The following is a 24,201-nucleotide window of genomic DNA, read 5'->3' as shown; positions in this document are numbered from 1 at the left end:
CCTGTTTGTTGTTTAGGGAGGGTTTGGTGGCTGCTATAAGAAAAATCAAGGAGAGAGGAGATACGGTCAGAGTACTGGATATCGGAACAGGTAATAAGAGGGATATTTATATTATATTGAAAATCATTCCATTGAAAATTTTCTAGCGTTAAATAAGGGGGAATTAGTGTTTGGATTAAACGTCTTGTAAGGGGAAGATCTTCGAAGGGGATTGGTTAATTGAATGATTAATTGAGTTATGATTGATTGATTTATATGTTTAGGAACTGGTCTGTTGTCTATGATGGCAGCTGTCGAAGGGGTGGATTCTATTGTTGCGTGCGAAGAATTTAGGTTTGTTTTGATTTTGAATTATTGTTCTAAACTTCAATGGAGGTCGAAATTAAGGAAATAGCGAGGTATAGTAGTCTTAACTAACTAAACCCAGTTCAACTCTATCCAGCTATTTATTGAATCCGACCTCGGCAACCCCTAACTTATCAAGGAAACGTTCAACACCGACCCTTAATCACTGATCTTTTAATCTTGGGATCTTTGGACCTTTGGAATGAGTATGGCATCAAGCCAATACTTTTTAGACTTTTTAAACTTACAAAAGTAAAACATATATGAAGCTTTTAGACATTCAATAATGTTGGTTTAGGTCATGAATGAAATTAAAAATCAAATATCATATTTCCTGTGTTTAGACCAATGGCGGAGTGTGCAGCACGAGTAGTGGAGGAAAATGGGTTTAAGGATCATATTAAAATTATCAGGTAGAAATTATAAGGGGACTTTTAGGAATAGTTTCTTTAGAAACTACTAGAAAACTTGCTTAGGGTAGTAATTATAGGTTTCAAAGATTTCAAAGAAAAACGTACTTTGTGTAGGAATTAAAGGGTTCAAGGAATAGTTTCTTTAAAAACTACTGACTTTGTGTAGGAATTAAAAGGGGGCCTTTAGGAATAGTTTCTTTAGATTACTACTGGAAATCATGGTAAACTTGCTTTGTGTAGGAATTATAAGGGACCTTTAGGAATAGTTACCTTAGACCGGTGACGGGTGACATGGCTCAAATTTGGTCGTGTGTCCGACGTTAGGTTTAAACTATGTCAGGCTGAAAAGCCTTCACCTATAGGGGATTGTGATGGCATACCCCTTGTAGGTCAAGGAGCTGTTGGACGCTTCCCTAGCTGTATGATATGATATGATACTACTGGGAATCCTGGTAAACATTCTTTGTGTAGGAATTATAAGGGGAGCTTTAGGAAAAATTTCTTTAGATACTACTGGCAATCCTTGTAAACTTGCTTTGTGTAGGAATTATAAGGGGAGCTTTAGGAAAAGTTTCTTTAGATACTACTGGCAATCCTTGTAAACATTCTTTGTGTAGGAATTATTAGGGGACCTTTAGGAATAGGTTCTTTAGATACTACTGGCAATCCTTGTAAACTTGCTTTGTGTAGGAATTATAAGGGGACCTCTAGGAATAGTTACCTTAGATACTACTGGGAATCATGGTAAACTTGCTTTGTGTAGGAATTATAAGGGGACCTTTAGGAATAGTTTTTAGAGACTACTGGCAATCCTGGTAAACTTGCTTTGGATAGGATTATAAGGGGACCTTTAGGATTAGTTTTTAGAGACTACTGGCAATCCTGGTAAAGTTTCTTTAGGTAGGAATTATAAGGGGACCTTTAGGATTAGTTTTTAGAGACTACTGGCAATCCTGGTAAAGTTTCTTTAGGTAGGAATTATAAGGGGACCTTTAGGATTAGTTTTTAGAGACTACTGGCAATCCTGGTAAAGTTTCTTTAGGTAGGAATTATAAGGGGACCTGAAGGAATAGTTTCTTACTACTGACAAACTTGTTTTAAGTAGAAAGTATTTCCTACTGGTTGAGTGAACAAGCTTTTTTATGTATTTTCCATAGAATTTCCTAATGATTAAATTTTTCTTTAGGAAATTGGAAAAAATGTCAATGGGCAACATAAACAATATTAACCATCTAGTGAAGCTAAATAATAATGTCAATGGGCAACATAAACAATATTAACTATTAAATAAAAATGTCAATGAGCATTATAAACAATATTTACCACCTAATGCAGCTATATAAAAATGTCAATGGGCAACATAAACAATATTAACCATCTAGTGCAGCTATATAAAAATGTCAATGGGCAACATAAACAATATTTACCATCTAGTGCAGCTAGATAAAAATGCGTAGAAACATTGAAATCCTGGATAGTCTTTCTTTTAAAAACGGATGAAGTCATAAGTATCTGGATCCGGATCTAAAATTAAAATGTTATGGATCCTATGCACTGTAAAAACAAAACAAAAATGCACTGCTAAGGATTCATTTAATTTCTGTGTATCTACGCCCTTTTTAGTTAATTTTCTTTCAATTTATTCAACTTTTTTGTTTAGGAAACGGTCTACTGAGTTAACCGTTGGTCCAGGTTGTGATTTAGAGGAACGGGCCAATATTCTTGTTACTGAGGTTAGACTAATAGACATGCATAAGGTTTAAACAACCCTGCGGTAGCGGTTGAACGAGTGGTTGATAAAAAGTTAAAATTATGATTTTTTCATAAATTTTATGTCTAACCATATTTAAATTTTTTTTTCTTTTAACCGCTTAAAATGCAAATTTTTTGTTAAACTTATTTTACCTTTCATCGTAAAAATTGCAAGCTTTTATTTTACATTTTTGTCTTTAACTACTGAACACCTACATTTTCATAGCAAATAAATTTTGTAAAATCATGAAACCCAGCGGTTGAGGCAAAAATATTGACCTGTTAAGAATATGTTTTCAGAGGTTGGATAAATTAGAGAAAGAAAAAAGTAGCACTTCTTATTCCGAACTACTTCTATAGAATTATTAATTTCTTTCAGATTATATAATGACAATCCTATCAGAGTATATATTGACGATCCTTTTAGAGCATATATTGACGATCCTTTTAGAATATATATTGACGATCCTAATAGAGCATATATTAACGATTCTTTCAGAGCATATATTGACGATTTTTTCAGTGTATATATTCACGATCCTAGTAGAGCATATATTGACGATACTTTCAGAGCATATGTTGACGATCCTTTCAGTGTATATATTGACGATACTTTCAGAGCATATATTGACGATACTTTCAGAGCATATATTGACGATCCTTTCAGATTTTTCTTTTATAGGTTTTCGACACAGAACTAATTGGCGAGGGAGCAATAGGAACTTATAATCATGCTAATCAAGAACTTCTCTCTCAGGTATATATTTATCAATGAATCATTTTTTTAACATTTTTTATATTTTTCCCTGAATGCTTCAACAACGGTCAAAATTTTGGTAAAAATGTGCTACAATTTTTGCCACCTCTCGAGGAATGATTGGGGAGGGTTTTTTTCTGTCTCCTCAAGTTTTTAACTTGTTTAAAGTTAATATTTTTAATGTCTGTCTAACCGAATCAAAAAATTGTATGTTTTTTAAGATAGAAAGGGGGGTGACTCTTATGCAATTATTATAAATTTGAATGATGCAAAAAAGGATTTCAAAACGATATTTGCAGTTCAATAACTTCATCTAAATTATCACAGGCTTCACAGCGGTGTAATCAGTAGTCTAAATCCAGATTTTACTGAATATTTTTTGCCAATTTTTCATAAATTATAACCTAAAAGTTCTTTTCTTTGTTCAAACTTACCACTGTTTCGGTCAACTCATTTAATAATGATAAAATATGTATCTAGGATAGAATAGTAGTGCCGGGAATAGCAAGAATGTTTGCTCAGGTTGGTTCAAGTCCGGGGATGCTAATAGTGACCCAGTGGGGGGGGGNCGAAAAGGCCTGCAGCAGGGAGTTCGCCCTACCATATGATTATACATGCTTTGCAGACGGGTACTCTATTTGTATAAGAAATATTCAGAATAGGTTATTGTAAACGTGGTAATTGTACACAAGACAAATATTTCTTGGAGTACCGTCTGCAAAGCATGTATAATCATTTGGTAGGGCGGGCCGCGTAGTTACCAATTTTTCATTACCAAATTGTCTCTTTTGTGAGCTTACCAAATTGTCGTTACCAAATTGACATTACCAAAAATCCGCCCGTCAGTTATATCTCCCTTCTATTCCATACTCCTTGGATTATGCATGAACTTTCTTGAATCTAAGTTGCAACAAACGTGTCATGACTGTTTTAATTTGAAAAGTGCCAAACACAAGTCTCCTAATTTGTAATTATAGTGATTTAGTTACGTTTCCGTCAAAAAAAGATCAGAAAACATTGAATTAAGTAAAAGTTCCATATGACAGTTCCCATATGTTAGTTTGATCATTAATTGTTAATGAGCTATCTTCAAACTAGCTTGAATCAGGCATGATGATTGACAATTGGTGGCAACAGACAACTGGATCTGCAATAATACGTCACAAGTGTCAAATATAAAAAAGAAAACGAAATTTTCTCACATTATTTGACATGATTTCCAAAAATTATTTACAAAAGTGTAAAAACAGAAAATAAAGAACACATAAAATTGCGATTGTTTTAGTTTAAAATAAGCTCTTTCATTCTAAAATTATCACAATTATTAATAATTTTGTTGACACAAAAACTGAGTTGACACTTGTGACGTCAGAGTGTCCAAACTCTACGTTGCCATCTATTGTATAATTGACAATCTATTTTGGGTTCTAGTATTCAAGTAGCAAACGCAACTTACAATTAGTTTCTTGACAAAAAATCGTCATTAAACATAGTGTTCTTGCAGGCGGTTTCTTGTAAAAAAGCGTCCGAATGGAGCAGACTAAGATCTATAGAATTGGATCCCGTGAAGAAAGCCAAGAGAAGGAGTACAGGAGGAGGGGGTTCTGGGGATACTGAACAAGGGGGACGCATACACATCGAAGACAATCATACCATCAATAATCTGAGTAAGTATTATAAATCTCATCATATTTATTTAGTTAATCGGTAATATCTTATCAAATAATCGTGGACCCCCCCCCCCCCCNTTTATTTAGGCTTGTGAGAACACTGACTATCTATCTGAACCAATTATAGAATAGTATTATCACACAAGGTTTTCCTTTTCAAATGGAGAGGGGGGGGGGGGTAAAAAAGGAGAGAATGGATCTTTTATCCCTTGGCTTTTTCTTCTTTTCTCAAATAGGATTTTTGCCTTACATAAACTTTTTTAACATTGGAATTAAAACTTAAACATGCGGGAAGGGGAGGGGGTGAGAATAGAATGAAAGTTTTAATAATTTATTAATCTACAAGCATGATCGCTATTGATAAATAGTTGACTGCGATTATTATAATTTTTATTATCATCACTTAGTGCTGCATGACGTACAACTATCTGAACTGGATGAAACTTTATTTACTCCTCTTTCTCCTCCTACACAGGTTAGGCACTAATTAAGACTTTTATTTTAAGCAAAATACAAGGTGTCCCATAAAACTTGACAGTAAAAGACGACTTAAAGGTTGTCCTTTGTCTTTAAAATTATTTGCGGTAATCGTTCGTCAGCTTGCCTTTACATGTATCATTGTTTCAATATGTATGTTTTAAATTTGTGGCCTATTTAATGATTTGATTTGTGGCCTATTTAATGATATGATGTGGCGGCGTAGTGGCGTAGTGGCGGAAGACGACGAGACTTCTGGAGTTTTGAATCTAAAGATCTAGACGCGGCAGGACGAAGACTTCCGGCCACGTCACCTATCTATCTATTGAATATTTTTACGTTTTTGATAAATTTAGATATTTAAGTTTAGTAATAAAGTAGTTATTTAAACCAGGTGTTTATAAACTTGAGCGTAGCTAAAATGATATCATTTGATATTTCCGGAGATAAGAATTTCGTTCAGATTTCAATTTATTAAAAAACTAAAATTTTCGAAATCTGAACAAAATTTCTCATATCTCCGGTAATATTGAAAAAAGGCAGACTACATTTTGGAATTGCCACTGCTAGGATTATTTGGTGATTATAAACGCTTGAAATTTAATGTTAAAACTAGGTTTACAAATAAATGCCGTATATCAACGACGACATAAAAGTCGTTTGGCACTGTAATGTTTTGAAGGACACATTTTATATAAATTTTAACTAAAATACAAATTAGTCATATTTTAGGTATTTCATTTTGACCTTGCGTGTCGGTCAGCACCTATTCCAACCAAAGAAACAACGCAGAACCGGTTTGAAGCAATCAACAGTGGGGAGTGTACTGCAGTGTTTATGTGGTGGGACTGCTTCACGGATCCAGGGAAAAGAATTTAATCTATAAAAATATTTTCAGATTTTTTTAATTTTTGAGTTCTTAGATAAATGGTTTTCAATTGACAAAATAAAATCCATAACGAGCAAACTTAACAGGCTTTAGATCAACCAGATTCTCTTTAGAGGAGTACACGGGGGGGGGGCTATGAGGAGGGCTCAGCCCCCGGTCCCTGATTCAGTAAAATTTATGGTTGCCACGGGGGTTTCAGGCCCCAACGGGTGCACACTGCACACTGCACGGCCCTCCTGGAATGAAAACAAATGTACGTCCGTCATTCTCTTTGAGCAACAAACGCTGTTTTCTAAAATTCTTTAAAAAATATAAATATATTCGATTATTTTTTGTTTACATTCATCATTCATGGATTTTCCCGAAAAAAAATGATAAAATATTTAAATTTTCCTCCTGGGCAGATAATCAAATTCTTCTGTCTTGTGCTCCAAAATGGATTCATCATGATCCAAAGGTATAGTTTTAAATCTTTTTTCACAAGGGTATTTTTATTCGAGGAAATATATCTGAAATTTAAACTTGTGCGAAATGGCGCTAATCTTCAATACTTGATATCTTCTTGGACTAGTTTTGAATTGAGAGATAAATGTTTGATCCCTTGAGTTAGATATCCCTGCACGTACGATCATTACGAGATATCCTGAATCTGATGATCTGCACAAGATAGAGAGAGATAAAAACTTAATCTCGAGATTTACAGCAGAAATGTTCTGAGCTCTAAATAACTAAAAACAACCAAAGAAATTTACGGAAATTGATAAAGTTTTATTTAATCAACTAATCACATGACTTTAATCAATTAATCACTAAATTTATTAGAACATGCCCTGGAGAGATCATTGGATGCAGGCAATTTACTATCCTCAGTCAGAGATCAAGGCAGATTTCTATAAAGTACGCTTCTGGGGATTTTGATTTCAATTTTAAAGGGTCTGTATTTGTAAACGTAATTTCTAGTGACCTTCCATTTTAAGATGGCAATGCCCGATTCACAATGGTACCCTTGAAGCCTTTTTCTGATCAATAATGTTGAAGATATCGTCGGTTTTCTTATTTGAAGTTGTTTCATTCTGATAAATCCTTTTTTAATTTCCTGCAGTAGAGATGCACAAGTCACTTTTGCGGAGAAACCACTATTGTAAAAGAAATCAGTTTTAAAAGTGTAAACTTTAATATCTTATTCGTACTGGGATCAGAGAAAGTTTTAAGGGTACCGTTGTGAATTGGACATTGTCATATTTGCACAGGTGGTCACATGAAATTACGCGTACAGTCTTTAATGGCATTCCAATAACCGTTACTCACGAAAACTTGGATAACAATACCAATCATGTATTGTGTACAAGTTGTATGGAATAGAAGGGAGATACAACTGACGCCGCCCCCCCCCCCCTCCCCTACCATATGATTATACATTCTTTGCAGACGGTATGCATTTGTATAAGAAATATTTGTCTGATGTACAATTACCGCGTATACAATAACCTATTCTGAATATTTCTTATACAAATGGAGTACCCGTCAGCAAAGCATGCATAATCATATGGTAGGGCGGGCTGCGTCAGTTGTACCTCCCTTCTATTTCATACTCCTTGGTTGTGTACTTTCCCTAAGGTATTTTCAAAATATAAACAAGTTACCAAGCACTGGTCTAGGTTTTTTAGGCAAAATTCAAGAAACTTCATTTTGGTCTTGCAAGAGGCATCTCCCAAATAATTAAAAGTTGCTTGAGTAATCATCATGAATTTGTTATTTTTATGGCACTAAAAAGGTAATTAAAAAAGCTAATAAAAAAGGTAAATAAAAAAGGTAATCAAAAAAGGTAATTAAAAATGGTAATTAAAAAAGGTAATTAAAAAAGGCAAATAAAAAAAGTAAATAAAAAAGGTAAATAAAAAAGGTAAATAAAAAAGGTAATTAAAAAGGTAATAAAAAAGGTAATTAAAAAGGTAAATAAAACGGTAATTAAAAAGGTAAATAAAAAAGGTAATTAAAAAGGTAAATAAAGAAGGTAATTAAAAAAGGTAAATAAAAAAGGTAACTGAAAAGGTAATTTAAAAAGGTAATAAAAAAGGTAATTTAAAAAGGAAAGAACATTTAATCGGGTTAAGCAAGTGTTTTATTGTTTAAGACAATTTCTAAATCTTTGTTAACTGAACTTTAAAAAAATTAAACAAGCTTAAGTTTTAACACGGTACTTACCGAGAGGTTAGCACAAGATTTGACAGTAATTAAATTATAAAGATTGGACTAAAAACCGGAAATATGAGAAGGATTTGTAACTCCGACTAATACGATGGATGTCTCCAGCGATCCCTTTAAATTCCGATTTGGTTTTGTTTGGTACTAAATAGTCTGCTGGACATAGGTGACGAAGGGAGACTCCTTACTACTCACTTCTAACCATGATGAATACTCTCTTACATTTGATGTTAATCATGGTAGGTGTATATCTTTAACAACTACCAGCTCCCAACTCCACTCCCCGGGTAAATAAATGAAATTAGACATGAAGAAGCAAGTTTCTGTGATACTTTTCACCCAAAAATTAATTAATTTTCCCCTACAAATCAGTTATTTTCCCCAATTTATCAAATAAAATGGCTTAAGTCTTTGATGAAAATTACTTTTTCCCTATTGATAAATAATCCCCCCTAAAAAAAATGTTCAAAATATGGAATATATATATATATACTCCTGTAATTTTTTAGAGAATACAACACCATTAGCTGTTCCCCATGTAGACCTACCTATGTGTAGAACTAGGCTAGGAGCAGTCAATAACCAGTACAAGAACAATCAGTATACTCAAGCTATATTACAGGGATAGAGTTATGTTCGGTCTGGGGGTTCCATGTCGGGTTCCCTATCAGATCTATCTATTATTATTATTATTATGTTCAGTAAAAATACCAACAACATGTAATTATGATCCCTAACTTTTTGGATCTAAAAGATAACAATTTTAAAATATTTAAATACTACAGTTTATTAATTTATTTAAGTAAAAATATGGCTTGACGCAAAATTATTTTCTGAATTGTTATCTAGAAATCCATTATGTTCAACAGAATGGATCGTGTCACAACTTATTGATCTGAATTATTTTGATAAATCAATTGAACATCTCTATGATAAATAGATTCTCAGTGAGCGATCTCCCAGCAGAATTCTGGCTCTCAGTGATCAATCTCTGCTTGGATTAACAGTTGCAAAACTTTCTTCAGCCAGGTTTACATTTTCCCTTTTTTTTAAAGAAAAGAAAACTTGTTTTCTACAATTTCTAATCTTCCAGGACGCTTCGCGCCCATCTTTAAATTTTTATTGTTGCTGTTATCTTTCTTTTCGTGGATTTTGAAAAAAAACCCAAAGTTTTTAAAGACAAATTTGTTTAATTCTAACAATCCATAAACCTTCCCTGAGATATGTTATGACCCACAATAAAATTGGGCCCGATCGGTTCAGCCGGTCTGACGTGTATCGGTTACAAACATACTAACAAACATACAAGCAAGGTATATATGTATATTGTAATGTATATTGTATATAGATTAAAAATTCGGGTTAAGAAACAAGATAATGTTTTAATTTTAATATGTTTTTATGAAAATATTTTTATTTTTCATGTATGATGTCTGTTTCGTTTACTGAGCTGTTTGATGAAACTAAAATTAAAATTAAAACTAAAATTTGTTTCATTTTCAAACATTAATAAGAACTCATAAACCGTCCTTTTATTCAGGGTTACAGTTGTTCAAGAGAATTCAAGAATGAAAGATATTCTTTTCAATATTGCTCAGGAATAGTTCATCAGTTCAGATTTATATTTTAACAAAAAACATTTTGAGTTATAGCAACGTTATAGCAACAAAAATAAATAATTTTTTTATGTCTAAAAATTTATTTTTGAAACTGAGAAATATCTAGAAAAATGATCTGGTTGACAGATTGGAATTTGTATCAGATCTTGAGGCAAACTTGATTAAATATTAACATTTCTACTGTAGGCGGTCTGGGTTGCTAAAATTGGGGTTTCTTGCATATCTCATTCTCGTATATTCATAACGATCAATAAGTTAATTAATTACAATCAGACAATTGAAGATAAGGACTGTTACTCTAAAATTGTGGAATGATATTAATTTAATAAAACCCCTGCTTGCGATTTAAAAGCTCCGGCTAGGGTGTTAATTCATTAAACCCAAGATTGTGGCAAATTTTAGTATTAGCTACGACCGCGTGTGGCGACAGCGGCCAGCTTTTAGACTCTACTTTATAGAGTTTGGCCCGAGCAAAATAAAACCGGCCTTGGTTGGTTTAAGTGAAGAATTAGTCTGAATGTTCAGTCTTATTCTAATCAAATCACGAAATCCGCTAATTCCAACCTTGAAAAAACTCCAAGTACATATTAAACCGCGGTTAAATAAGCCCAACTATGTTGAAAATTAGATTCCAAAGCTCGAGTCTTTAATTAGTCTCAATGACAGCTTAGACTTGAGCCTTTTTTCCCCTGATTTTTAAAATCACAGGCTCTGAACTCGTGTTTCTATTAATGAAGTTTTGAAGGAAGTATCTGGAGAATATGATCTTGTTGTAGCGGATCCATTCTACTCAGTTTCTGTTCTACCCTGGCATAATCTACTCTTCTGGTTCCAGACAAACTTTCTTAAAGACAAGGGCATAGTGACAGGTAGGGTTGCTTATTTTAAAGAGACTATTCACGTAATTTAATGTGACCCTCGCCTATTTTACGAGTTACATGACAAATTCACAACATAACTCTTTAATCCTTACCTTGGCGGCAATCAGGAAAATATCGTCGTTTTTCTATAGTGATATCCAGAAAACTTTGAAATATGAAGATGACTTTTAGACTGAAGATATGACTTTAATTGGTCCAATAATCAAGGTATGCAGCAATTGTACAGTTTAAACAGACTCATTCCACTTAATTAGTGATTTAATAACTTTCTAGTAAGGCTATTTTCTTATTAACACCATCAAATACACTTTAGTATTGCTATACAGTCGTATTATTTCAGAGTTTTCTGGTTATCACTGTATCTTTATAAGTGATGAATAATTGAATATTGACAAAAATTCTTTCTTGTCTATGTTTGTATAACTCCGAGATTCACTAGATTTAGAAACAGCCAACACATGGATCTGCAACAATTTTTGCATGAAAATAAGCTAAAAAAATGAGAAATTTTGAAAATTAATCATTTCTTTTAAAAATTAGTAAATCTCAAAGAAATATTCACGAACTGGATCTGGATCCATTTTTTTCAGGTCGGATCCAGGATCCGGATCCACATCAAAATAAAATGGATCCTAAGCAGTGCACTCATATATTTATTGTATTCTAGACTCTACGTGTATATTACCGGGAGCTTTTAAACTTTGGGTTCTTCCTGTTCATTACCAACATGTTTGGAAAATAAGAGCTCCTCTATACAATATTCAAGGAAGGAACAGTTCACGTTATTTTATTTAGTTTTTCTTTATTTCTATTTTTTATGGTTGGTGTTTTAAATCAAAAATTTAAATGTTCCTTAATGCAGGGTTCGATATGAAACATTTTGATAAGATTATAGAAAAGGTGATTATTGGTTTTCTACTATTTCATTATTAACTTTTTATCATTATTAGCATCAAAAGCATTATTTTATTTAGCAGTAATTTCAATAATTGCCATCTTATTTTAATTATTAAATATATGAGTATTTAAGAAAAACTCTCCGCCCCCTGGGAAATAATTTTCGATTCTCTTGAAAATAAAATGAAAATTGGAAGTAAAAATAGTTAAATAAATAAAAATAAAAAAATTTAATAGTTAAAATAAAAAATGAAAATTTTTAAAATAAAAAATTGGAAAAAAGGGTTGAAATTTGCCTTTTGCAAGTTTTCTACCTTTTTTTAGTTAAATTTATCGATTCTACTCAATTCAGTGAATAATGATAATAATAATAAAAATATCAATAAAACCGTTAAAAGAAATTTCTAGCATCTGGAATGGGGACGGCATAATATTCATTAGTGGGGTGAAATAATCATTCAAGATAGTATATACCCCTAATTGAAATTGATTTTTTATCCATATAAAACCTTTATTATTAGTATTATAATTGATGTTATTTATTTAGGCTTGTGAGAACTGTGATAATAATGTGGAACCTCAACCCCTCTGGGAATATACTTCATTTAAACCTTTATTATTAGTATTATAATTAATGTTATTTATTTAGGCTTGTGAGAACTGTGATAATAATGTAGAACCTCAACCCCTCTGGGAATATACTTCAATAGCTTTGGGTCATCCTTTGCAGGTCAGTTCACAGTCTACCACTCAATATACAGTGTGAACCATAAATCTATGGAATAGGAAGATGATATTGAAGGAACCGTGTATTTGATGTTATTACAAGGCAAATAATTCTAAAAGTAACGTAAACATTGTTTGTTAAAGGGACTCTCCATGCATAAATGGCAAAGCCCTATTTACAACTGTACAGTTGAAACCTTATTCTGATCAAAAAATGTGTCCAAAAGTGTTAATTTCTGTGTAATAAAAATATTGATATCTAATTCATACTTGATCCGACAAGTTTTTAAGGATACCGTTGTAAATCGGGCATTGCCATCTTTGCATGGAGGGTCACTTGAAATTGCACTTACAGTCCCTTTAAGTGAAATGCTTTGTGCACATCGCACAGTTGATGTGCTTTATGTTCATTGTACTATTTAAAATCATAACTTGAGTCTAAAAGTCGACGTTCTAATCCCTAATATAAATAATGTGCGTAGTTAACCATTTTAATTATCAAATTTTATCAAGGGTTAAATTTCTAATATTTCAGGTTGCTCGGTTTAATCTGTCTGAGCAAATACCGGAGAAATCCTGCTTGTTTACCGGACAAATTCAAGTTGAGGATCATCAGCATGTATGTTTTTTGTTTGTTAATTAATTTATTTTATGATCATCTGATCACTAAATTGATTAATACATTGATTCAAGGGGAGGATAAGCATGTAGGTTTTTTGAATTGGATGATTATTTGATGGTCATTTGATCATCTGATTTATTTATACCTTGATTCAAGTGGAGGATCATAAACATGTAGGTTTTTTATTAATTTATCGATCATTTGATAATCATCTAATCATCCGATTGATTTATACTTTGATTCAAGTTGACGATAATCAGCATGTAGGTTTTTATTAATTTAGCGATCATTAGATGGCCATTTATTAATGTGATTTATTAAAACTGTATTAATCTTATTAATTAATTGATTTGAAGATTTTTGAAAATTTTATCCTAATAACTATTAGTTAATCAGACATTATTTTATTGTAGCACATAAAATCGCATTTAAAATCAATTAAAATTAAAACTTCTTAATCAATAATTTTCCACCTCTGTACTTTAACTAATAAACTAATGAATGATCTAGGATCTGAACGGACTGGCTGTGTGGTGTGAATGGACCCTTGTCCCTGGTATTACAACCTCATCAGGACCAACCAGGTTATTTACTTATTCATTCTTTCATCCTTTCATCCATGCATTTATCCTTTCATCCTTTCATTCACTCATTTCTCTATTCATTCATTAAAACTTAAAGGGTGTCTTCACAAGAATTAAATAATTGATGTTTATTGTTTATCGATCTTTGAATTTACCAAAATCATCCATTCCTTCGAGCAAAAAAAAATTGCTCGACATTATAGCGGACATGATAGAATATAAAGATTGGCAAGTCTTAAGGCAAAAAAACGAAGAGCCTAATACTGAAAAGGCCCAAAAATTTCAACATATATTTTAACTATTAAAAATAAAGTTAAAGTTAAAAATAAAGGCACAAATGCTAGAATTAAAGATGGTGTATGGATGAACCATAGCATGATTAATGATTATTTATTGAGCTGCTTTATTTTGCTTCTTATTTTGTTACATTTTTTTTTAATAAAAAAGTCTCTACAAAATAAAAAAGTAGGAAACAGTCCTGTAAAAATTAATGCTTGAAAAGAAATTATAGTCAACACGATTAAAAATATGATTATTAGTACATGTCTTATGTACCTCCTTATTATTATTCCTAACATACCGTTTTAAAAATGTATTATTCCAAGGGTAAAAACAGTCCCCCCCCCCTTCTCCTTCCCCGTTGAAAAAGGCAAAAGCGATTGATTCAAACTATTAAAGTTACCCTTCATGGTGAGATCAAACACATACTAAACTACATACTAAAATAATATACGAAATTGATTGATTGATTGATTGATTGATTGATTGATTTATTGATTGATTGGTTTATTGATTGATTGATTGATTGTTTGATTGATTACATTATTATTTTTTAGAACTCCTTGCATTGGTGAAAAAGTGCATTGGACGATGGACTCAAAACAGGGTGTTCATTTCTTCAAAACTCCAAACAGAACAACGTCGGCAATAGAATACGACATTTGTTTTAACCGCAGCGACGGAGATTTTGTCTTCAATTTTGTCATTTGATTGTATTTTTTCCAGTTAAAAATGCGGGAAATGTAAAAAAGTTTCTGACGATGACGATTTCCGAAGATGAATTTACGCGGCATTGTCTGCAGACAGCCGTTGGACAGGTACGGACTGGATATATATGTAATACGGGAAGAATTACCCGCCTGTGCCTGTGTCAGGTGCTAATCAGCTCTAATTTTTTCTTGATAGAAACTTGTCCTCATCGTCTAAATGGTTAATTTAAAGGAACAACTAACCAGGGAAGCCTTTGATGTTGGTTCCAGCAAGATGGGGGGGGGGGGTGCTGCGCGTATTTTGCTTTCTGTCTTCAAATACTGACACAAAATGGATGAACACTTAAGTTTTATTGGGACTAAACAAAAGATTATTGTACACAAAAACTATAATTACAATGTTTTAGGTCTGTCAGGCCATTGGATGGAATTCGATTCATCAGCAACCGCTGAATATTATGGTGATTGTTTTTTCCTTTTCGTCTCTATTTTTATGTGATTACATACACAGGGTGTCTCTGAATAAAGTGGGTTCAGGCTTTTCAGCCTACTAAATATAGTTTAAATGTGCTTAAAAGTTGATAGAATGTCCAAAATTTTAATTTTATTTTCACGTTTTGCACGACAGAATAGAATAAATTGCGTATTTTCAATGATAGAATTGAGGATTTCTAAAACTAAAAGGAGGAAAAAAGATTTCAAATTTATTTTAAAAATCTTTGGAAAAAGGACCAATTACAGTTCGTGTACATTTTGAAGGCTAAAACGGCATTTTTAGAGCAAAATTTTTCGAGGACTACCCCCCAATTTATCGTCATTCTACCTTCAAAGGCACACATTAAAGTAGAAAGAACGGCAATTAGTGGGTGAAAATGCAATTAATATCTTCGGAGATGGGACCGAGCACATTTTCGAATATTATGCCTAATTTTTATGGTTAAAACGGTATTTTAGAGAAAAGGGTTTCAATTAATTTTCCCCTACGAATCAGTTATNTGTTTAGGTTGATGTACTGTACTAAACTATATGTATGTTTAGGTTGATGTACTGTACTAAACTATATGTATGATTAGGTTGATGTACTGTACTAAACTATATGTATGTTTAGGTTGATGTACTGTACTAAACTATATGTATGTTAAGGTTGATGTACTGTACTAAACTATATGTATGTTTTGGTTGATGTACTGTACTAAACTATATGTATGTTTAGGTTGATGTACTGTACTAAACTATATGTATGTTTTGGTTGACTTACTGTACTAAACTATATGTATGTTCAGGTTGATGTACTGCATAAGTATATTGAGAAGATAGGTAGAAGTTGTAAAAACTATGCCGAACTATCTGGAAGAACTGGACCTAATGTTCTAGATGTTGGTAATATATTTATACATATAACTGATCAATAATCTGAAAAATATTGACGTTTTCCTAGGTTTGAAAGTTTTAATTCTTTTAATTCCTTTATGTTTTCCTGTCGCAGACATGCGCACGTCAGTATTGAAAAGAACCTCCAATTGAAAATAATCACTTTTATTATTGCAAACATTGATATAAGTTATCAAACCTGTTCAGACAACGCATTCATCGGGCATTGTCACCTCTGCATGGAGGGTCACTTGAAAATACGCTTACAGTCCCTTTAAACGCGTATTTTATATAATAAAGTTTCACAAGCTCTTCTTTTTGGCACTTTATTTGATTTTAATTGAGATGAGTAGTGCAAACAAAATTCATCTTACCTTTAACAATTATTTTCTTTTTTGTTCTGTTTAAAAGTATAATTTCAAATGGACCTCTATACAAAAATGGCAATGCCCGATTGACAAAAGTACACTTAAAAGCATTGTTAATGTTAATATTTTTTAAAACTGATTAATTTACTTACGTGACTTTCGCATTTCTACTGCGGGAAAGCATATATATTAATTAAAGGTAATGTTTATCAGATAAAGCTTATATTTTGATTCAAACCTTATTGTGTTCAGAGGCAACATTTGGCCAGATTGGTGTTGACCTAACAGACTTAGAAGAATACATTCAACATTTCGAGGTAAAATACCACTTCACAGACACTTTATTGATAATTTTGTGGTTAAGGAGAACTTCTTTTGGATACTATGGTCACCAAATATAAATACAAAATTCCAGTTTTATGTACATATCAATGAAATGTCAGGTACTAAAATTGTTTTATATTTCAGTAACTGACAGTGTATTGACTTGATATATTTGCTGACCACTGTATCTCATTCACTAAGTATCGGATTTTAAATTCCATGATTCCCCGAGCCCTGAAAAACCTGTATTTTAGATTTTACCAAATAAAGATGTTCCCGAGTATCCAGCTAAACCAGATGACCAGCTCAGCTTTCTTAAACCAGGTATTTTGCAAGCTGAACTCTGTATCTATCTATTCATCCATATATCTATATATATCTATATATCTATTTTTCCATTTATCTATCTTCATATCTATCCATCGATTTATCTGTATAACATATATTTATCTATCTTCCATTACTATCTTATTAAGTACGAGCTTGGGAACCCAGCTTTGTCTTGAAACAATGTTTTCTTTAAAGCCAAGCAAGAACATTCCCGTGGTTTTTATGAGTTACTCAGTCAAAATTTGAGGCAAATCGGTAAAGGGGTTCCTAAATTATGATTGGACATACAAACAAACTGACAGATATTACTGCTTTATATATATAGATTTATCGATATATCTATATATATCTTTGTCTACCTATCTATCTATCTAGGGAGCAGAGAAGTGCTTCAAAGACCAATCCATATTTATGATTATCTTCCACCTATGTTCCCTGAAATGGAGGTACGAAATACAGATTACTGATTACAGATTACAGAGTACAGAACATGAGAACACAAGAACACAAGAACACAAGAACACAAGAACACAAGAACACAAGAACACGAGAACACGAGAACACGAGAACATGAGAACACGAGAACACAATAATTTGTATTCTTGTATTCTTGTATTCTTGTATTCTTGTATTCTTGTAATCTTGTAATCTTGTAATCTTGTATTCCAGTGTTCTCATGTTCTTGTGTTCTCATGTTCTCGTGTTCTTGTGTTCTTGTGTTCTTGTATTCTTGTATTCTTGTGTTCTTGTATTCTTGTGTTCTTGTATTCTTGTGTTCTTGTATTCTTGTATTCTTGTATTCTTGTATTCTTGTAATCTTGTATTCCAGTGTTCTCATGTTCTCGTGTTCTCGTGTTCTCGTGAATACAAGAATACAAGAATACAAGAATACAAGAATACAAGAATACGAGAATACGAGAATACGAGAATATGAGAATATGAGAATACGAGAGTACGAGAGTACAAGAGTACAAGAGTACAAGAGTACAAGAGTACAAGAGTACAAGAGTACAAGAGTACAAGAGTACAAGAGTACAAGAGTACAAGAGTACAAGAGTACAAGTTTACAAGAGTACAAGAGTACGAGAGTACGAGAGTACGAGAATTTGAGAATTTGAGAATTTGAGAATTTGAGAATTTGAGAATTCGAGAATTCGAGAATTCGAGAATACGAGGATACGAGAATACAAGCATATGGAAAGAAACGAAGAAAACAGAATGCATAGTATAAGTTACAGAGTGCAGACCAGAGAGTACAAAACACACAACACAATTTATGGAATACAAAACGCAGTGGAAACAAAAGCCAGCAGAAAAACCTTACATGGCAACTTTTCCTTCCTTCTTGGACTTGAACCTCTAACCCTTACAAAGGATGCCATTTGTCATCCCTGCAAAGTATGATTTGATTTGATTTGTTTAAATTGTTTAAATAATTATGCAATTATTTTAGGAAGAAGCATCTTCTCCACAGCCTTCTACAGGAACATACCAACCTTATGAATTATAAAATCAAAATGTTTTTTAGTTAATTTTTAATTATTTATAGATAAAAATAGGTTCCAAGTTTATATAGTTCGCCTTTTTTGAGAAAAAGTTTAAGAGTTTAAACATATTTCCCATGTACCCATGTATCCTGCCCCTAGTGTACCCATGTATCCTGTCCCTAGTGTACCCGTGTATCCTGTCCGTAGTGTACCCGTGTATCCTGCCCCTAGTGTACCCATGTATCCTGCCCCTAGTGTACCCATGTATCCTGCCCCTAGTGTACCCATGTATCCTGCCCCTAGTGTACCCATGTATCCTGCCCCTGGTGTTTATCTAGAAGAATCTGAACCCGGTTGGTAGAGTCCCATGTGCTATATACAGCGCACAGACAGCATACAGAGGGAACCTTTTTGGACGAGATCCAGTTGAAGAAGATGAACCGGGTTCCTGTTATTGTGCGGAACCCCGCCTACATTGAGGAAGTAGAACTGGATGAAGAAGAAGTTGATCAAGCTGATATCATTCCTCTCATCAGTGGAGACACTCCTACTATCACTGTCCCAGCCTCAGAGGACGAGAACGTAGCTGAGGATGTATCAGAGGATGATGAGGAGGATGAAGATATGCAAGATATCCTGGAGAAGATGGAGAAGCTTGATACAGAGGTCAAGGAACTCCGAAAGGAGATTATGGATCTCCTATCCCCTACTCTTGAGGTCACTCGCTCCCGACAGCATACTGTTGTCCCCCAAGTTAAGGTTTGGGACACAGGGAAGGCTTGGGAGCAGGAGTACAGGCAGTATCCTGACCCAACTATAAAAGAGGTCAGGGATAGGCTGTCTAACCAGGTCTGGGATCTGCTCCAGATTATGCAGGAGCGGGTTGACCAGCATACCTGCAATAGTAAAGATATAAAGTTGATAGACGGACTGAATGCTATATCAGTCATGCATGATAGACTCGGTAACCTAACTGAGAAAGTGCTTAAACGTCAAGCTGAGAAACCTTAGGAATAGAAAGGGATCAAAGCTAATAATTGTACCAGTAAATATCTTTATGTATCTTTATATATGCATTTATAAATATGTAAATAAATGTAAATATGTTGTAAGAATGACTTTATTACTTTGGTGTTAATAATTGCACGTGCATACAATTATATAAGGCTTACTCTGTATGTTGGAGATAGCTGAAGTATAGTAATGCCAGGTTGCAAAGATATTGACGGCGCATGAGGGTTAGGCCCGAGTGATAGGAATAACCCGATCTGCAATGTCATCAGGTTGCACAGATGATAGATAAAACAAGTAAAATAACTTGAAGTAAAATCTCATCAAAGTGCCAATTTAAGTTTGCTAATTTATTGCATAAGTTTAGTAGTGCGAGAATACTACAATGTGTGGCTGCCCAGTGCAGGGATTTTGGAATTTCAGAGTTTTATACTGATTTTGTCATCCTTTGGAACACGCCAATATGACAAGTACATTTGCTGGTAGGCAAATGTCTTAATTATCCACTTATTCATCTAATAATTATACAGAAAAAAATATAATAGATTGAATTATACATTAACATTATACATATCATATCTTATTATTGCAATGAAGGGAAAATTTTTTTTTCTGCTATTATTATTGATCTTAGTCAAAAGCCTTTCGTAGTAATGACGTTGTAAATATCCAGACCCCTCCCCCATAATTTCACTCAGGAGGTAATGGACTGCACCCCCCCCCCCTGAAACCGCCTATGCTCATTAACCTTATCGCCTTAAAGTCGGCAAGTTTAAATGGTTGTTGCTATGTCAGCTGATGATGAGAACAAGAAGCATGATGTTCCATCCACCCCTGGCGGGGGATCCAGAAACCAGAAGAGGGACAGTACAGGAGGACAGGAGAATACCAAGGTAGCAGTACAATTGGGTTTATAGAGTACATCTATCAACAGAGTTTGAGAAGTTTTACTTACCAATTATAAAATTGGAAAACATTTATTTTTTTTGCGATTTTTTCAAAGTTATAGAAAATCAAAAAAAGATTCATCATTAAATTTTGACCTGCCATAAATCTTTCTTGGAGTTGACACAAAAAAGTAGACTATGAAAATATTTACAGGACTTTCAATTAAACATTTATTTGTATTACAAATTTGTTAAGACTGAAGACCTATTAATCAGATGGGGATAGCTGGTAGACATGTATATACTTCAGACAATGTTGTTAATTAAGTTTATTACTGTGGATGTACAATATTCGGAAAAAGTCGTCTTTATAACAATTAACATTCAAAATTATTATTATTATTAGCGAAAGGATTTTTTCCGCTTGTCAGCTGTAAAAGCTGAGAAAATCCTTCCCCCCTTTCACCAAAAAAGTTGTCACTTCAGCTTCCGCCAATTATCAGTGACGTCATATGAGGAAGTGGAGAGTCTATTGCTATAATGAAGTCATTTTCCGTACATTGGAGCGCATTCAGAGTATCTAATCTCAATAAACAACCTAGAGTTAAGATCTCCCAGGGGAGGGGGGAGGGGTTGAGTTTCTATATTTTGTTCCTTATAATTTCTCCTTAAAGGTTGGTGAGGATATGTGTCCTCTACGTGAGATCTCTAGTGTAATGATGACCAGCTCAGGGTTCCTTTCTCCTTGTAGAGAAGGAAAACTAGCAGACTCAAGAACACCACATCAGGTATTAGGTAGTAGGTAGTAGGTAGTAGGTACTAGGCAGTAGGAAGTAGGTAGTAGGATGCGGGAAATTCAAGAACACCACAGTTGGTAGTAGGCAGTAGGCAGTAGATAATAGGAGATTTAATTAATAGGTTCTCGATAATTAAACTGTTCATTAATTGATATGACCATTTAACTTTTAGACCATTTATTTGCATTAAAGACTATTACACTTTAAAGTGCAATAGATTATTAGACTATTAGACTATTAGACTATTAGACTATTAGACTATTAGACTATTAGACTATTAGACTATTAGACTATTAGACTATTAGACTATTAGACTATTGCCCCATTCGTCTATTCGACTATGAATATAAGGCCATAAATTAGGCTACGACTGTAAGAGATTATTTATTCGACTCTTCGACTATGACTATTTGACTATCATGCTATAGATTAGACTACAACTGTTATAGAATATTTATTCGACTATTTGACTTTTTGACTTTTCGGATATGACTTACAGGCTATAATTAGGCTGCGGCTGTTAGAGACTATTTATTCGACTATTCTACTGTTTGACTAATTTCACAAATAAGGCCATGACTGTTAGAGCCTATATTATGTGCTGATTGATTGATTAATTTATTGGCAAATATTTTGATTAAGTGATTGTTTAATAAAGAGACAAATTTATTAATTGATTCATTCATTGATTGAGAGGCCATTTGATTGATTAATAGATGGATAGATTGATTGATTGATTGTCCAGGTGCCTGAACCCGAGGAGCGTAAGTCCGCTAAGCGAGCTCTGGACGGTAAAGAGGAGAAGATGAGCTCTATGGGATCAGGTTAGGAAATATATATTTTAAGGGACTGATGATGTTATTTTATAGATATTAGAGGCTACCGTTTACGCCTTCATCTGATTAATAAAATGGAAGATTTCGTCGTTTTTCTTACTGGGAAAGTGTTTAATTCTGAAAATGCGCAATTTTCTTTCGGAGAGAAATAACAAATGAAAATAATCATTTTTTTGCAGATCTCATTCTCATATATTATCGTAAAACATGAAGATCTAATTCATACCCTATCAGACCACGCTTTTTTAGGATACCATTTTGTTAATGCTAATGGCATGTTATTTTTTTCCGTCCAGGAAATTATATTCATTCTTTCCAGGAAATATTATTTTTTCAGACTATGAAAATAAATTATTTCCACCCAGGAAATTTAAATAATTATGCCCACAAATTCATGTGTGTTGTTTATGTTGTCCTGGAAATATGTTTATTTTGTCTAGGAAATATTACAGAATCTGTCCAGGAAAAATATTTATTTTGTCCAGGAAATATTACAGAATCTGTGCAGGAAATATATTTATTTTGTCCAGGAAATATTATGGAATCTGTCCAGGAAATATATTTATTTTGTCCAGGAAATATTATGGAATCTGTCCAGGAAATATATTTATTTTGTCCAGGAAATATTATGGAATCTGTCCAGATTAAACAGGAAGTTGAAGACTTTGAAGACAGTATCGAGGTTCATCAGTTAAAGGTCAATTTTGATTTTCTAGATTGTTTTCTCATTCTATTTTTCCTTTTTGTCAAAGTTCCAGCTTTTAATTATAACAAACATATTTTTTGCTGAAAAACCGTCATGAAATCTGATTTATATAAGGGAACCCAATAATATTTAAGATGTAACAAAGAAATTTGTTAATAATAAAAGCAATTATATTTAAGAATAACAAATCAATCTGTTAATGATAAAAGCAATAATAATATATTATGCGTAGGAAGAAAGTGTAATAATCAAAATTATTGTTATAATATTGAAAGAAAAACCGTATCCTCCAAGAATGTGGTATAATATTATTATGCGTAGGAAGAAAGTGTAATAATCAATATTATAACAATAATTTTGATTATTACACTTTCTTCCTACGCATAATATATTAAGATGAAACAAAGCAATCTGTTAATGATAAAAGCAATAATATTTAAGATGAAACAAAGCAATCTGTTAATAATAAAAACAGTGATATTAAGAATAACAAAGCAATCTGTTGATAATAAAAGCAATAATAATTAAGATGAAACAAAGCAATCTGTTAATGTTAAAAGAAATAATATTTAAGAATAACAAAGCAATCTGTTAATAATAAAAGCAATAATATTTAAGATGAAACAAAGCAATCTGTTAATGATGATAAAAGAAATAATATTTAAGAATAACAAAGCAATCTGTTGATGATAAAAGAAATAATATTTAAGAATAACAAAGCAATCTGTTAATGTTAAAAGAATTAATATTTAAGATGAAACAAAGCAATCTGTTGACAATAAAAGCAATACTATTTAAGATGAAATAAAGCAATCTGTTAATAATAAAAGCAATTATATTTAAGAATAACAAAGCAATCTGTTAATAATTAAAGTAATAACATTTAAGATGAAACAAATCAGTCTGTTAATAATAAAAGCAATAATATTTAGGATGAAACAAAGCAACAGCGGTGTTCCCCGGGACAATTGGATGAAATAATACAAACGGTGGTGGACAGGGGACTCAGGTAAGCTGTTTCTAAATTAGGAAACCAGAGGTTAAAACTTTTATATTTTAAATTTATTAATTTGCTCAGAACACGCTCAGTCGGTTCCCCTTCTCTCTTGCTGATTAAGTTAGGCTATTTTACACGCTTTACCAACCAAAAGTTTTTACCTCGAGAGTTAAACAAAATATTGTTATGTTTTTATTGCCATTTTAAGTGAACCTGCACTCTAAATCTGTCTTAAAAAAATTATTTCTACCCTTCCCCCCC

General features: G+C 32.8%; 2 protein-coding genes across 4 annotated transcripts in view; both read left to right on the top strand.

Moving 5' to 3' along the window:
• Positions 1-14,842, top strand: part of LOC111710650 (methylcrotonoyl-CoA carboxylase subunit alpha, mitochondrial) — a 31,716-nt gene extending 16,874 nt beyond the window's left edge. The window contains exons 5-27 of one of the 3 annotated variants that reach the window (XM_023484765.1): positions 17-90; positions 264-333; positions 690-758; positions 2,419-2,491; positions 3,193-3,267; positions 3,748-3,789; positions 4,772-4,934; positions 5,345-5,412; positions 6,147-6,279; positions 6,708-6,760; positions 7,126-7,185; positions 8,675-8,747; positions 9,018-9,130; positions 9,449-9,537; positions 10,049-10,106; positions 10,234-10,278; positions 10,873-10,996; positions 11,676-11,774; positions 11,871-11,908; positions 12,555-12,635; positions 13,167-13,250; positions 13,764-13,837; positions 14,674-14,842. In XM_023484765.1, the coding sequence (XP_023340533.1) occupies positions 17-90; positions 264-333; positions 690-758; positions 2,419-2,491; positions 3,193-3,267; positions 3,748-3,789; positions 4,772-4,934; positions 5,345-5,412; positions 6,147-6,279; positions 6,708-6,760; positions 7,126-7,185; positions 8,675-8,747; positions 9,018-9,130; positions 9,449-9,537; positions 10,049-10,106; positions 10,234-10,278; positions 10,873-10,996; positions 11,676-11,774; positions 11,871-11,908; positions 12,555-12,635; positions 13,167-13,250; positions 13,764-13,837; positions 14,674-14,827 (1,912 nt within the window). In that variant the 3' untranslated portion in view covers positions 14,828-14,842. The other 2 variants (XM_023484766.1, XM_023484768.1) reach the window with 2 other exon arrangements.
• The window catches only part of LOC111710653 (transcription initiation factor TFIID subunit 3), a gene marked incomplete at its 3' end in the record, with an annotated part of 13,416 nt that continues 4,036 nt past the window's right edge, over positions 14,822-24,201 (top strand). The window contains 12 exon segments of the mRNA XM_023484769.1: positions 14,822-14,934; positions 15,234-15,287; positions 16,110-16,206; positions 16,818-16,882; positions 17,144-17,213; positions 17,595-17,665; positions 18,673-18,703; positions 20,513-20,610; positions 21,279-21,392; positions 22,147-22,225; positions 22,858-22,934; positions 23,876-23,952. Of these exon segments, the coding sequence (XP_023340537.1) occupies positions 14,878-14,934; positions 15,234-15,287; positions 16,110-16,206; positions 16,818-16,882; positions 17,144-17,213; positions 17,595-17,665; positions 18,673-18,703; positions 20,513-20,610; positions 21,279-21,392; positions 22,147-22,225; positions 22,858-22,934; positions 23,876-23,952 (890 nt within the window).

Source organism: Eurytemora carolleeae, unplaced genomic scaffold (assembly GCF_000591075.1).
Source record: "Eurytemora carolleeae unplaced genomic scaffold, Eaff_2.0 scaffold1082, whole genome shotgun sequence".
NCBI lineage: Eukaryota > Metazoa > Arthropoda > Copepoda > Calanoida > Temoridae > Eurytemora > Eurytemora carolleeae.
Note: the sequence above shows the minus strand (reverse complement) of the source record. Positions and strands in the feature narration are given on the sequence as shown.